Source organism: Mobula birostris, chromosome 6 (assembly GCF_030028105.1).
Source record: "Mobula birostris isolate sMobBir1 chromosome 6, sMobBir1.hap1, whole genome shotgun sequence".
Classification (NCBI taxonomy): domain Eukaryota; kingdom Metazoa; phylum Chordata; class Chondrichthyes; order Myliobatiformes; family Myliobatidae; genus Mobula; species Mobula birostris.
Genome location: NC_092375.1, coordinates 136,071,048 through 136,083,741, shown reverse-complemented (window position 1 = coordinate 136,083,741; position 12,694 = coordinate 136,071,048). Strand labels below are relative to the sequence as shown.

Genomic DNA, 12,694 nt, shown 5'->3' with positions numbered 1-12,694 from the left:
TCCCAGATCATCTCAGATGTTGAACATACTGATACCAGTCCTCCCTTGTCTATTGGATAGTTTCTGGATGACAAACAGGCCAATCTTAACTGTAGCCAATGATGAAACCTAATTCCACCTGTAACAGTGCTAATCATTCTAATCCCCTTTGGATTTAGCAAAGAATGATCTAATTCTGCCTGTACTCCGGGTTCATAATACAACTGGTGAGGCATGGTGATAGGATACAAAAGCAATGAAACATGAGAACAAGTAGTAGACTAAAAGAACAGGAATTGTCAGAAAGGACATGTCTTTAGAATGGTTTTCTGGTTTAGGATATGTTTAAGATATCAGCAGAATCCATGATGAGCAGCGAGAGAACATTTTCAGAGAGCTAATTTTCAAACTGCAGCAGGAATGTTTTTGATTAATTAAACATTTTCCAAGTTGCAGAGCAATCTGGTTTATTGTTCTAAATTAAACCTCTGAAATGTAGCTATGAGCAACTAATTGCCTTGTTCACTTGGACAGTAAATGACAACAGTTGAAACTCATCTGAGGTGTGATGGAACACTGATAAAATACTGTTAAGGTCCACTCCTATCATGCATGAAAAATCACTAGGTTAATAAAACTAAGATGCAGTTTAAAGCATTTGATTATGTATAAAGTTATCCATTTGCATCGCCTGTACTTCACAGCTACAGACTGTGCAGACAACCCAGGAACAAATCATTACCTTCACTGTTTCCAGGCGGCCTTTTGGAATTTGACAACTCAATAAAAATAAGATAGATCTCAAATCTTCTTGCGAGAGGTCCTCACTGATGTCCACCAGCAGTTGTCTGTGGCAAGGATTGCAAATCATCAACAAACCACCACCCTCCCCCTCCCCCCACCCACTCCTCAGGCTTAACAATATTCTAAAGGAGCATTGGACAGCACATCCAGAATAGCTATAACACTAGTAATATACTTTAAAAGGACTAAATTACACAAGGATTGGGGTAATTTCACAGCTGTACATCATGTTGGTAAACCTGAGACATATAGACCATGGGGCCACCTTGTGGGTTTGCAACACATATTCATTGGAATTCTGGGGCTTCACGGGTTAAGTTATGAGAATACATGTTCCTATTCCCTGAAGCTGTTTAAAATTGAGCAATTTTAAATGATTAAGGTATTGGTAACATAGATGGAAAGAAGCTAATTCCTCTCTTAGGAATTGGACTTACGCTGTTGAGAAGCATTTGTCAGTAAGCTCTTTTACAGACTGTATCATGGAAATACACAATCCCAACCTCTAGTTGGAATTTTGAGAACTGTTGTGTATTTAATATTTCAAAAGTATTTGAGTAATATTATAAATATATTGTTTGAGTAGGCATTCTTGATCTTTAAATAATTCATTACGGGTTATATGTGAATTGCATATGTCATCACGCTACCACATGATACTGCGTACCTCGCTTAAAGTAAACCCAAAGTTAGACTCACATTGCGGACTCCTGGGTCTTCCTTTGAATTAGTTTAACATTTTGAAATTACAAAACATCAACAAAAGTTTGTAAAATATAGGTCTCAGAAAGACCATAGGACATAGGACCAGAATTAGGCCATTTGGCCCGTCGAGTCTGTACTGCCATTCCATCATGGCTCATTTATTATCCCTCTCAGTCCCGTTCCCCTGCCTTTTCCTCCTAACCTTTGATGTCCAGACTAATCAAGACCAATAAACCACCGATGTAAATATACTCAATGACTTGGCCTCCACAGCTGTCCATGGCAATGAATTCCACAGATTCACCAGCCTTTGGCTAAAATAATTCCTCCTCATCTCTGCTTTAAATGGACATCCCTCTATTCTGAGGCTGGGACCTCTGGTCCTTGACTTCCGTATTATAGGAAACATCATCTCCACGTCCACTCTATCCAGCTCGCAGTATATTTATTACAAAATATATATACATTATACAACCTTGAAACTTGACTCCGAAAGGCAGCCACAAAACAAAGAAACCCAAAAGAACCCATTAAAAAAGACCAAACACACAATGTGTGTGGGGGGAGAGGGGGAGACAGGGAGAGGGGGAGACAGGGAGAGGGGGAGACAGGGAGAGGGGGAGAAAGGGAGAGGGGGAGAAAGGGAGAGGGGGAGAAAGGGAGAGGGGGAGAAAGGGAGAGGGGGAGAAAGGGAGAGGGGGAGAAAGGGAGAGGGGGAGAAAGGGAGAGGGGGAGAAAGGGAGAGGGGGAGAAAGGGAGAGGGAAGAAAAAAAAATCATGCGGACAGTGAACACAAGCTTTGGGAAGTCCACAAAGACAGTCCTGGCCATAGACCCTTAGTTCAGTGCAGAGTGCAGCAGCAAACTGAACCGGCCCATTCCTTGCCTCTGGTCCCAACACCCTGACCTTTCCAATCTAGTCTGGCACCTCAATCATCATCCAAACATCAAGTTCAGTCACTTTGATATGCTCTGAGGCCTAGACCCCGTTGCCTCGATTCGGCCTGTATCCGACTATTCTGATTCAGCCTGGTGCTTAAATCGTCGTCCAAACAGGCCTTTCAATATTCAATAGGTTTCAATGAGACTCTCCCCCACCCCACATTCTTCTAAATTCCAGCGAGTACAGGAGACCACAGCCATCAAACACTCCTCATACATTAACGCTTCATTCTCGTGAACCTCCTCTGGACCCTCTCCAATGCCACCACATCCCTTCTCAGATGAGGGGCAATAAACTGCTCACAATACTCCAAGTTGCGGTCTGACCAATGCCTTATAAAGTCTCACAGATATGGGTTGCAGGTGAGTAAATGAGACATGCGTTGGTTTTGGCAGAATCGAATCAAAGGCCAGAACAGTCTCGTGGATGAATGTTTCTTTGTTGTTGCATTACTTACACGAATAGTTTCAACAGTCCATTATTTCTCTGAGTTGTTAAACATACCCATTCTAATACAACAGTGATCAAACATAGAGGTAGGAGAGCTGTGGTGGATATGAATTTAGTGGAATTGTTCGCCAAATGTCCTCCTTTTGTGTTGTAACTGTTTAGTACTTGACCAATGCAGGCTTGACAGCTTGCTCTCCATTTCCTTTCCCATGTCAATTCTGATTGCTCAGTACAGCTATTAAAAAATATCATTTGCAAAGCACCCAGGGGGAGAAATCCATATTCTCTGTTAACACTGTGCTTTAGGAAACTACTTGAAGTGCATTAGCTATGGGGAAAGTGCACTTAAAGATATAAACAATAAATGAAAAATTACCGAGTAGAATCGGGCAAAATCGGTATACGGGCATGATGGTGGCACTTTTCTTTGGATTAAGGGAAAGAAGGGGTTTGGGGTCAGTGTAGGAAAATGGAGCTGAGGTAAAAGATTACGCATGATTTTACTGAGCAACCTACTCCTGCTCCTATTTCTATTGATCAGACATTGTTACACGGTTTTACCTGTATGTAGACACGCGTCCTTTACCAGCTCTCAAATTATTCTCCAAATGCATTAGGTCTACCTTCATTTTCTTCAGGATATCAAGCCTCCTTATCCGATAAAGCAGTTCAACCAGAAGATCAAGACTCAGCAGGTTCCGCTTGCTCAGAATTTCAAACAGTTCTTTCACTTCCCCAGTCACTGAGTACCCTTCGACAAAATCTGTGCACAGAAACACAATGATAGCACTTTCCTCTTGGGATAGTTCAGCAGCTATCGCCATGGCCTGTTTTCTGATCTCCTTATCAAGTTGACCAAACATTGCCAAAAAAATAGAGCAAGCTTCCCCTCGGCTTCTTGGAAGCTAATATTCTCTCAAGAGTTATTCTGGTGTTACAATCTCATTCCCGCTGACGCCACCAACTTCTCTTTTTCAGCCAGAAAAAATCCAGAGACCTGAACAGGGAAATAAACATGTTAACCAACTACTGTCCTAATTCGCTGAGTCTGATTGCAGATTTGATAGTAAAATGTGATTTTTTAAAAATTCTAAAACTGTTTTTGTTCTGCTGGTTTCAGTGAGAACAAAATGAGTCAGAGAAGCAGGAATAAACCATTTGACCTTTTGTGACTGCTCAGCCGTTTTTTAAAATCCTTTGGCTCAGTGCTGCTCTCCTGCATTAAACTCAGATTCTGTCAATCTCATTCTCTCTGTTGACTATGCTCAGTGACCAAGACTTCACAACCCTCTTGGGTAGAGAATTCTAACAATTTATGACTCATGAAAAACAGAACTATCTTCTCTTCTCTGTAAACAGTTGATCTCTTGTTAAGAAACTGAGACATCAGTCTTGAGACACCCCATCCAGAAGAAATATCAAACTTGCATTGGGCCCAATAGAAATTTTCATACTTTCACACTTCTGTGCTCAAAACATATGCTGTCACAATAGTGCCTCCGGATTCAAGAACAAAGAACACCTTGGGGACATTATTTGTCTCAGAACATAATAATTCCACTGGAATTCCCCAGAGAGAGAAAAAACACATCACCACAGTCCTGCTCTCTTTTAAACTGAATGGGCCCTTTTCCCACTCTTCTTTTAAACTCACCAATGTCCCATTTCCCAAGCTTCCTTTAAACTCAGCGAGTTCACAGGAAAAGTTTTATTAAGGCCATCTCTGGGTTCATTTTATTTTTACAGATGTCCATAGATCGATTTTGTCCATCATCATAAAACCACTTGATATGATTTTGTGAGGGGTATGGAGGGCAATGGTCTGGAAGCAGGTCAATGGGACTAGGCAGAGTAGTTAGTTCAGCATGTACTAAATGGGCTGAAGGGCCTGTTTCTGTGCTGTATTGTTCTGTGACTCCATGATAACCATACCTCCACAGTACAGCAATAAACCCCATCAAAATCACACAATGTAAGGAAGGTTAACGACTGAAGGTGGGGGAGGAGGGGAGTCTGTGGCCAGCCTCTGCACTAACTCTATCTGCAAGTTTGCAGATGATACCCCTGTAGTAGGCTAGATCTTTAACAATGCTAGGTCAGCGAACAGGAAGGAGATTGACAGTCTAGTGGCATGATAGCAAGGTAACAACTTTTCCCCCAATGTCATCCAAACAAAAGAGCTAGTCATTGATTTCAAGTGGGGCGGAGTGCATATCCCTACACGTATGATGCAGAGGTGGAGGTGGTAAAAAGCTTGAAATTCCTTGGTGTAAGTATCACCAATAGTTTGTCCTGGTTCAATAGTGTAAATACTTTGGCCAAGAAGTCATACTAGCACCTCCACTTCCTCAGACGACTAAGGAAATTTGGCATGTCCCCATTGACTGTCACCAATTTTTAGAGATGCATCATAGAATGCATCCTAACTGGATGCATCACAGTTTGTTAAGGCAAATATTCTGCCCAAGACTGCAGGATTACACCCAAACCATCATAAAAATCAGTCACATCTCCATTTCATCTACAGTTTCTCCTGCCTTGGGAAAGCAGCCAACATAATCTAAGACCACTCCCACCCTGGCCAATCTCTCTTCTCTTCCCTTGCATCAGGCAGAAGAAACAAAAGCTTGAAAACATGCACCACCGGCAGCTTCTATCCTGCTAAGACTATTAAATGGACCTCTTGATCTTTGTGTTCCTCAGACTTTACCTATACTGAACTTTCTTTGTAATTATAACACTAAGTTCTGCATTCTGTTACTGATTTTCTCTTCGTATTCCCTCAGTGTGTTCATGTTTGGAATGATCTGTGCAGATGGCATAAAAAGATTCTCGCTGTTCTTCAGTGCGTAACAATAATAAACCAATTACTATATGTAGGGAACAACTTCCCAATTTAATGTCATGGGAAATCGCTTGTACGTAGGGCTGTCTACGAAGTCAATTTCTGAAACCAGGGCCTGTACTACAAGACCATAGAATTATAAGACATAGGAGCAGAATCGAGCCATTTGGCCCATCAAGTCTGCTCCACCATTCAATCATGGCTGAAACTTCTTCCCCCCCCTACTCCGCTCTACTCCCTGGCCTTTTCCTCGTAACCTTTGATGCTACATTAAATCAAGAACTTATCAAGCTCTGCCTTAAATACACCCAACAACCTGGCCTCCACAGCTGCCTGTGGTAACAAACTCCAGTCCATATATTCACCACCCTCTGGCTGAAGAAATTTATGTTCTGTGTTTTAAATGGGTGCCCTTCTATCCTGAAGCTGTGCCCTCTTGTTCTAGACTTCCCCACCATGAGAAACATCCTTTCCACATCTACTTTGTCTTGGTCTTTCAACATTCAAAAGGTTTCAATGAGATCCCCCCCCCCCTCATCCTTTTAAATTCCAGTGAGTACAGATCCAGAGCCATCAAATGTTCCTTATATAACCTTTTCATTCCCGGAATCATCCTTGTGAACCTCCTCTGAACCCTCTCCAATGCCAGCACATTCTTTTCTTAAATGAAGAACCCAAAACTGTTCACAAAACCAAAGGCAAGGCCTCACCAGTGCCTTATAAGCCTCAGCATCACATCCCTGCTCTTGTATTCTAGACCTTTTGAAATGAATGCGAACATTGCATTTGCCTTCCTCACCACTGACTCTACCTGCAAGCTAAGTTTTAGGGTGTTCTGCACAAGGATTCCCAAGTCCCTTTGCATCTTAAGTTTTTGAATTTTCTCCCCATTTAGAAAGTAGTCTGCACATTTATTTCTACTACCAAAGTGCACGACCATGCATTTTCCAACATTGTGTTTCATTTGCTACTCTTGCCCATTCTCCTAATCTGTCCAAGTCCTTCTGCAGCCTACCTGTTTCCTCAACACTACCTGTCCCTCCACTAATCTTTGTATCATCTGCAAACTTGGCAACAAGGTCATCTATACCATCATCTAAAATATTGATATACAGCATAAAAAGAAGCAATCCCAACACCGACCCCCTGTGGAACACCACTAGTCACTGGCAGCCAACCAGAAAGGAATTCTTTTATTCCCACTCACTGCCTCCTACCAATCAGCCAATGCTCTAACCATGCCAGTAACTTTCCTGTAATGCCACGAGCAGATAAGCAGCCTCATGTATGGCACCTTGTCAAAGGCGTTCTGAAAGTCCAAATATACAACATTCACTACATCTCCTTTATCTATCCTCCATATAATCTCCTCAAAGAATTCCAACAGGTTCATCAGGCAAAACTGCCCCTTAAGGAAACCATGCTGACTTTGTCCTATCTTGTCCTATGTAACCAAGTACTCCATAACCTCATCCTTAATTGATTCCAACAGCTTCCCAACCACTGAGGTCAGGCTAACTGGTCTATAATTTCCTTTCTGTTGTCTTCCTCCTTTCTTAAAGAGTGGAGTGACATTTGCAATTTTCCAGTCCGCTGGCACCATGTCAGAGTTCAATGATTTTTGAAATATCATTACTAATGCCTCCACAATCTCTACCACTACCTCTTTCAGCACCCTAGGGTGCAGTTCATCTAGCTCGGGTGACTTATGCACCCTTGGGTCTTTCAGCTTTTTGAGCACCTTCTCCCTTGTAATAGTAATGGCACTCACTTCTCTTCCCTCACACCCTTCAACATCGGGCACACTGTTAGTGTCTTCCACAGTGAAGACTGATGCAAAATACACATTTAGTTTATCTGCCATTTCCTTGTCCCCATTATCATTCCTCCGGCCTCATTTTCTAGTGGTCCTATATCCATTCTCATCCCTCTTTTTTTCCCATACTTGAAAAAGCTTCTACTATCCACGTTGATATTGTTTGCTAGCTTGCTTTCATATTTAATCTTTTCCCTCCTAATGATTCTTTTAGTTGCTCTCTGTAGTGTTTTAAAAGCTTTCCAATCCCTCTCTTCCCACTAATTTTTGCTTTGTTGTATGTCCTCTCTTTTGCTTTTGCATTAGCTTTGACTTCCCTTGTCAGCAACAGTTGTACTATTTTGCCAATTTGAGTATTTCTTTGTTTTTGGATTACATGTATTCCACACCTTCCTCATTTTTCCTAGAAACTCACGCCATTGCTGCTCTGCTGACATGCCTGCCAGCATCTGCTTCCAATTTACTTTGGCCAACTCCTCTCTCATACCACTGTAATTCATTTTACTCCACTGAAATACTGCTATCTCAAATTTCAAGTTGAGCTCAAACATATTATGATCACTGCCTCCTAAGGGTTCTTTTACCTCAAGCTCCATAATCATCTCCGGTTCATTATGTAACACCCAATCCAGTATAGCTGCTCCCCTAGTAGATTCAACGTACAATACTGTATAACATCTATAGAAAGAAATTGAACTATGCTGGATTGTTAATAAAAATATAACAAGTCCTTTACGAACACTAAGGTATACTAACAGAATATCCACAGGAGTGAAACCAAACAAACATATCTGGTTCATATACATGAGGAAATCTGCAGATGCTGGAAATTCAAGCAACACACACAAAAAATGCTGGTGAATGCAGCAGGCCAGGCAGCATCTATAGGAAGAGGTGCAGTCAATGTTTCAGGCTGGGACCCTTTGTCAGGACTAACTGAAAGAAGAGATAGTAAGAGATTTGAAAGTAGGAGGGGGAGGGGGAGATCCAAAATGATAGGAAAAGACAGGAGGGGAGGGGTGGATCTAAGAGCTGGAAAGTTGATTGGCAAAAGGGATACGAGGATCATGGGATGGGAAGCTTGGGGAAGGGGAGCCCGGAGGGTGGAGAGCAGGCAAGGAGTTATAGTGAGAGGGACAGAGGGAGAAAGAGAGAGAGAAAAAAAGGGGGAAAAATAAAAAAAATATTAAAAATTATTAAATAAACAAATAAGGGATGGGGTGTGAAGGGGAGGAGGGGCATTAATGGAAGTTAGAGAAGTCAATATTCATGCCATCAGGTTGGAGGCTACCCAGATGGAATATAAGGTATTGTTCCTCCAACCTGAGTGTGGCTTCATCTTGACAGTAAAGGAGGCCGTGGATAGACATGTCAGAATGGGAATGGGGCCTGGAATTAAAATGTGTGGCCACTGGGAGATCTTGCTTTCTCTGACGGACAGAGCATAAGTGTTCAGTGAAAGACTCTCCCAGCCTGCGTCGGGCCTCACCAACATATAAAAGGCCACACCGGGAGCACCTGACGCAGTATATCACCCCAGCCGACTCACAGGTGAAGTTTTGCCTCACCTGGAAGGACTGTCTGGGGCCCTGAAGGGTGATGAGGGAGGAAGTGTAAGAGCACGTGTAGCACTTGTTCTGCTTACAAGGATAAGTGCCGGGAGGGAGATCGGTGGGAAGGGATAGGGGGTATGAATGGACAAGGGAGTCACGTAGGGAGCGATCCCTGCGGAAAGCAGAAGGGGGGGGCAGGAGGGAAAGATGTGCTTGGTGGTGGGATTCCATTGGAGGTGGCGGAAGTTACGGCGAATTCTCCGTTGGACCCAGAGGCTGGTGGGGTGGTAGGTTAGGACAAGGGGAATCCTATTCCTAGTGGGGTAGCAGGAGGATGGGGTGAGAGCAGATGTGCGTGAAATGGGAGAGATGCGTTTAAGAGCAGAGTTGATGGTGGAGGAAGGGAAGCCTCTTTCTTTAAAAAAGGAAGACATCTCCTTCGTCCTGGAATGAAAAGCCTCATCCTGAGAGCAGATGCAGCGGAGACGGAGGAATTACGAGAAGGGGATGGCATTTTTGCAAGAGACAGGGTGAGAAGAGGAATAGTCCAGATAGCTGTGAGAGTCCATAGGCTTATAGTAGACATTAGTAGATAAGCAGTCTCCAGAGATAGAGACAGAAAGATCAAGAAAGGAGAGGGAGGTGTCAGAAATGGGCCAGGTAAACTTGAGGGCAGGGTGAAAGTTGGAGGCAAGTTAATGAAGTCAACGAGCTCAGCATGCGTGCAGGAAGGAGCGCCAATGCAGTCGTCAATGTAGCAAAGGAAAAGAGGGGGACAGATACCAGTATAGGCTTGGAACATGGATTGTTCCACAAAGCCAACAAAAAGACAGGCATAGCTGGGACCCATACAGGTGCCCATGGCTACACCTTTGGTTTGGAGGAAGTGGGAGGAGCCAAAGGAGAAATTGTTAGGAGTAAGGACTAATTCTGCTAGACAGACGAGAGTGGTGGTAGAGGGGAACTGGTTAGGTCTGGAATCCAAAAAGACATGGAGAGCTTTGAGATCTTCCTGGTGGGGGGTGGAGATATATAGGGACTGATACATATCCTTGTCAGGGAGAAGCACAGTCAATGTCTGTGGAAAGGAAGTATTCCTTGATTTATAAATGTTCAATATATTTTTTGTAATAATGTCACTAACTCTGGGGCACATCTTTGATTTCCATTTTTTCATTACAGTATAACAAACAGCACACATCTCACTGTCAGTAGAAAGACATTGTAAAAAAACATAAATGGATTTACCTCAATCCTATCAACTTAGAAAATCTCATTCAACAAAACATTTTTCCAGGAATAATTTCCTTTTGTAAATTGCACCATTCATGATTTACATAAGTGATATGCTGTAAAAAGTCTGAAGTGAAATTTCAGAAAATCACAAAGTGTTGGCCAAATGGCCTACATGTTATTTTCTACAATGTCCTTCAACGGGTAGTGTGAATGGCATGCTATTTGGTACAGCAAAAACCAGGTCAATAAATTGAAGCGCCAATGGCATAAGCACACAAATTTCCTCAATATTTATATTTTGGTGATTTCATCTTTCGAGTAGTATTGATGGAGAGTGGTAGAGGCTGTTCAGCTCTTCAAATATTTACAAACGTTGAAGAACTGGGGGGGGGGGGTGTTGAATGTGGATGCTGGGACTCTGAACTAAAGCAGAAAATGTTGGGAACACTCAGCAGGTGAGGAAACATCAATGGAGAGTGAAACAGTTCGCATTTCAGACCAGGAACAAATATACAACCCCGAAGCCTTTCTCATGTTAACGCCGGGAAGAAGCACCCGCCGAGTCAGTGCAGCCCTAGCAGGGCCTGCCGCTCCTCTGGCTGATCCAGCCTCACCTCCATTACACCGTAACACACAGGAGCAGAACTGGGCCAGCCTTTCACTACCCCTCTCTCAGTCTCATTCGCCTACCTCCACTCCATAACCTTTGACACCCTTACTAATTAAGAATCTATCCACCCTTGTTTTAAATATATCCAATGACGGCCTGCAATAAATTCCATGCATTGGCCGCCCTCAACGCCAGCTACGGCCTCTCGACATCCCGGGCGCGCCTCGGGCCTGCGCTCACGCATCTCGGTTGCCGCCCCACTTAACGGAGCACGACTACAAACGCCCACGGGACGCCCCACATACTGAATCTCACCGACCAAAGTCACGCTGTTTGTCATCGACTCTCGCTGCTTGTTCTGCCCCTGCAAACGAAAGTGAAAGCCTCAGGAAAAATACCGATTCAGACTCTGGGTCATTGGCAATTTTATATACATCCGCTGACCAATTAACCCTTTTACGATGACAAGGTCCTTATAACTCCACTCTCTGTGCGGTTATAAAACACCTTTGGACTTTATGATTTTACTTCTCAGTATTTTTCTCTGCCCTCTCAATGCTTTCCTAATTTTCCCCTTTTAATACCATTCCTGTACTTCCAATATTAGGCAGAGCTTTGTGCAATATTAAACTATTGATGTCTTGTAACAGCGTTTGTGAACACCCTTGCAGAGTGAGATCACGGCAACGAGAAACGCAATGAGTGATTGATCCTCCAGCAAGTAGTAGCACCAGTGTAGCGATCTGCCAGTCTGTATGAAGAAACGGAAGTTTAAAAAAAAGAACTTTTTTTTTGGCCCTATTTTGGCTTTGAGCTCCTTGTCGTTCAGGGTGCTCTATAAAAGGCACTCATTTTCCTTAAATCTCCTTTGTAACTAGACCACCTATGGTGAAGTGATTTCTCAATCTAATAAAATTGATCTTGCCCCATTTAAGAACGTTGTATTTATTTTATTTGTCCTTTTGCTTAACTCTGCAGAATCTAAACAAGTTATGATCACTTAACACAAAATGTTCTACAACTAACCATCCTCCCACTTATCTAGCTTCATAACTTGAAACCAAATAGAACATAGGACATACAAATCTACAGCAAATTATAGGCCATTCGGCCCACAATGTTGTGCCGACCATGTAACTTACTCTAACCTCTAGGAATTGCCTAGGATTTCCTTAGTGCATAGCCCTTTATTTTTCTGAGCTCCATGTACCTATCTAAGAGGCTCTTAAAAGACCCTATTGTATCCACTTTCACCATCACCGCCAGCAGTGCATTTCACGCACCCACCACAAATCCTGAAATGCAATTGCAAAGGAGATTCAACAAGATCTTGTTAATTTAAGAATTGTTTCCTCAATTTCTTTTATAATTGAACTGAATTCCAGTTAATATTAGGGTGATTAATATCCCCTGCTTTGTGTTACACTCTCTATTGTGCAATTGGCCCCTTTTTAACTTTTCAAACTATGTAACTTCATTTGATCCTTATAATGTCACCCCTTTTTGCAGCTGTGTTAACCTCTTAGCCAATACTGATTGACACTCAATAGACAATAGGTGCAGGAGTAGGTCATTCAGCCCTTCGAGCCAGCACCGCCATTCACTATGATCATGGCTGATCATCCACAATCAGTACCCAGTTCCTGCCTTATCCCCATAACCTTTGATTCCATTATCTTTAAGAGCTCTATCCACTTCTTTCTTGAAAGCATCTAGAGACTTGGCCTCCGCTGCCTTCTGGGGCAGAGCATTCC

At 42.8% G+C, this 12,694-nt stretch overlaps 1 protein-coding gene across 5 annotated transcripts in view; it reads right to left on the bottom strand.

The window, feature by feature from the left end:
- LOC140199389 (CASP8 and FADD-like apoptosis regulator) overlaps positions 1–11,412 on the bottom strand; it is a 28,017-nt gene extending 16,605 nt beyond the window's left edge. Inside the window, exons 1-3 of one of the 5 annotated variants that reach the window (XM_072261399.1) lie at positions 11,260–11,412; positions 3,442–3,877; positions 722–827 (exon numbers count right to left, since the gene is read on the bottom strand). In XM_072261399.1, the coding sequence (XP_072117500.1) occupies positions 722–827; positions 3,442–3,743 (408 nt within the window). In that variant the 5' untranslated portion in view covers positions 3,744–3,877; positions 11,260–11,412. Of the gene's footprint in view, positions 1–721; positions 828–3,441; positions 3,878–4,043; positions 4,259–11,255 lie in introns of those variants that run through there. The other 4 variants (XM_072261397.1, XM_072261396.1, XM_072261400.1 and 1 more) reach the window with 4 other exon arrangements.
- Between the last annotated feature and the right edge of the window lie 1,282 nt (positions 11,413–12,694).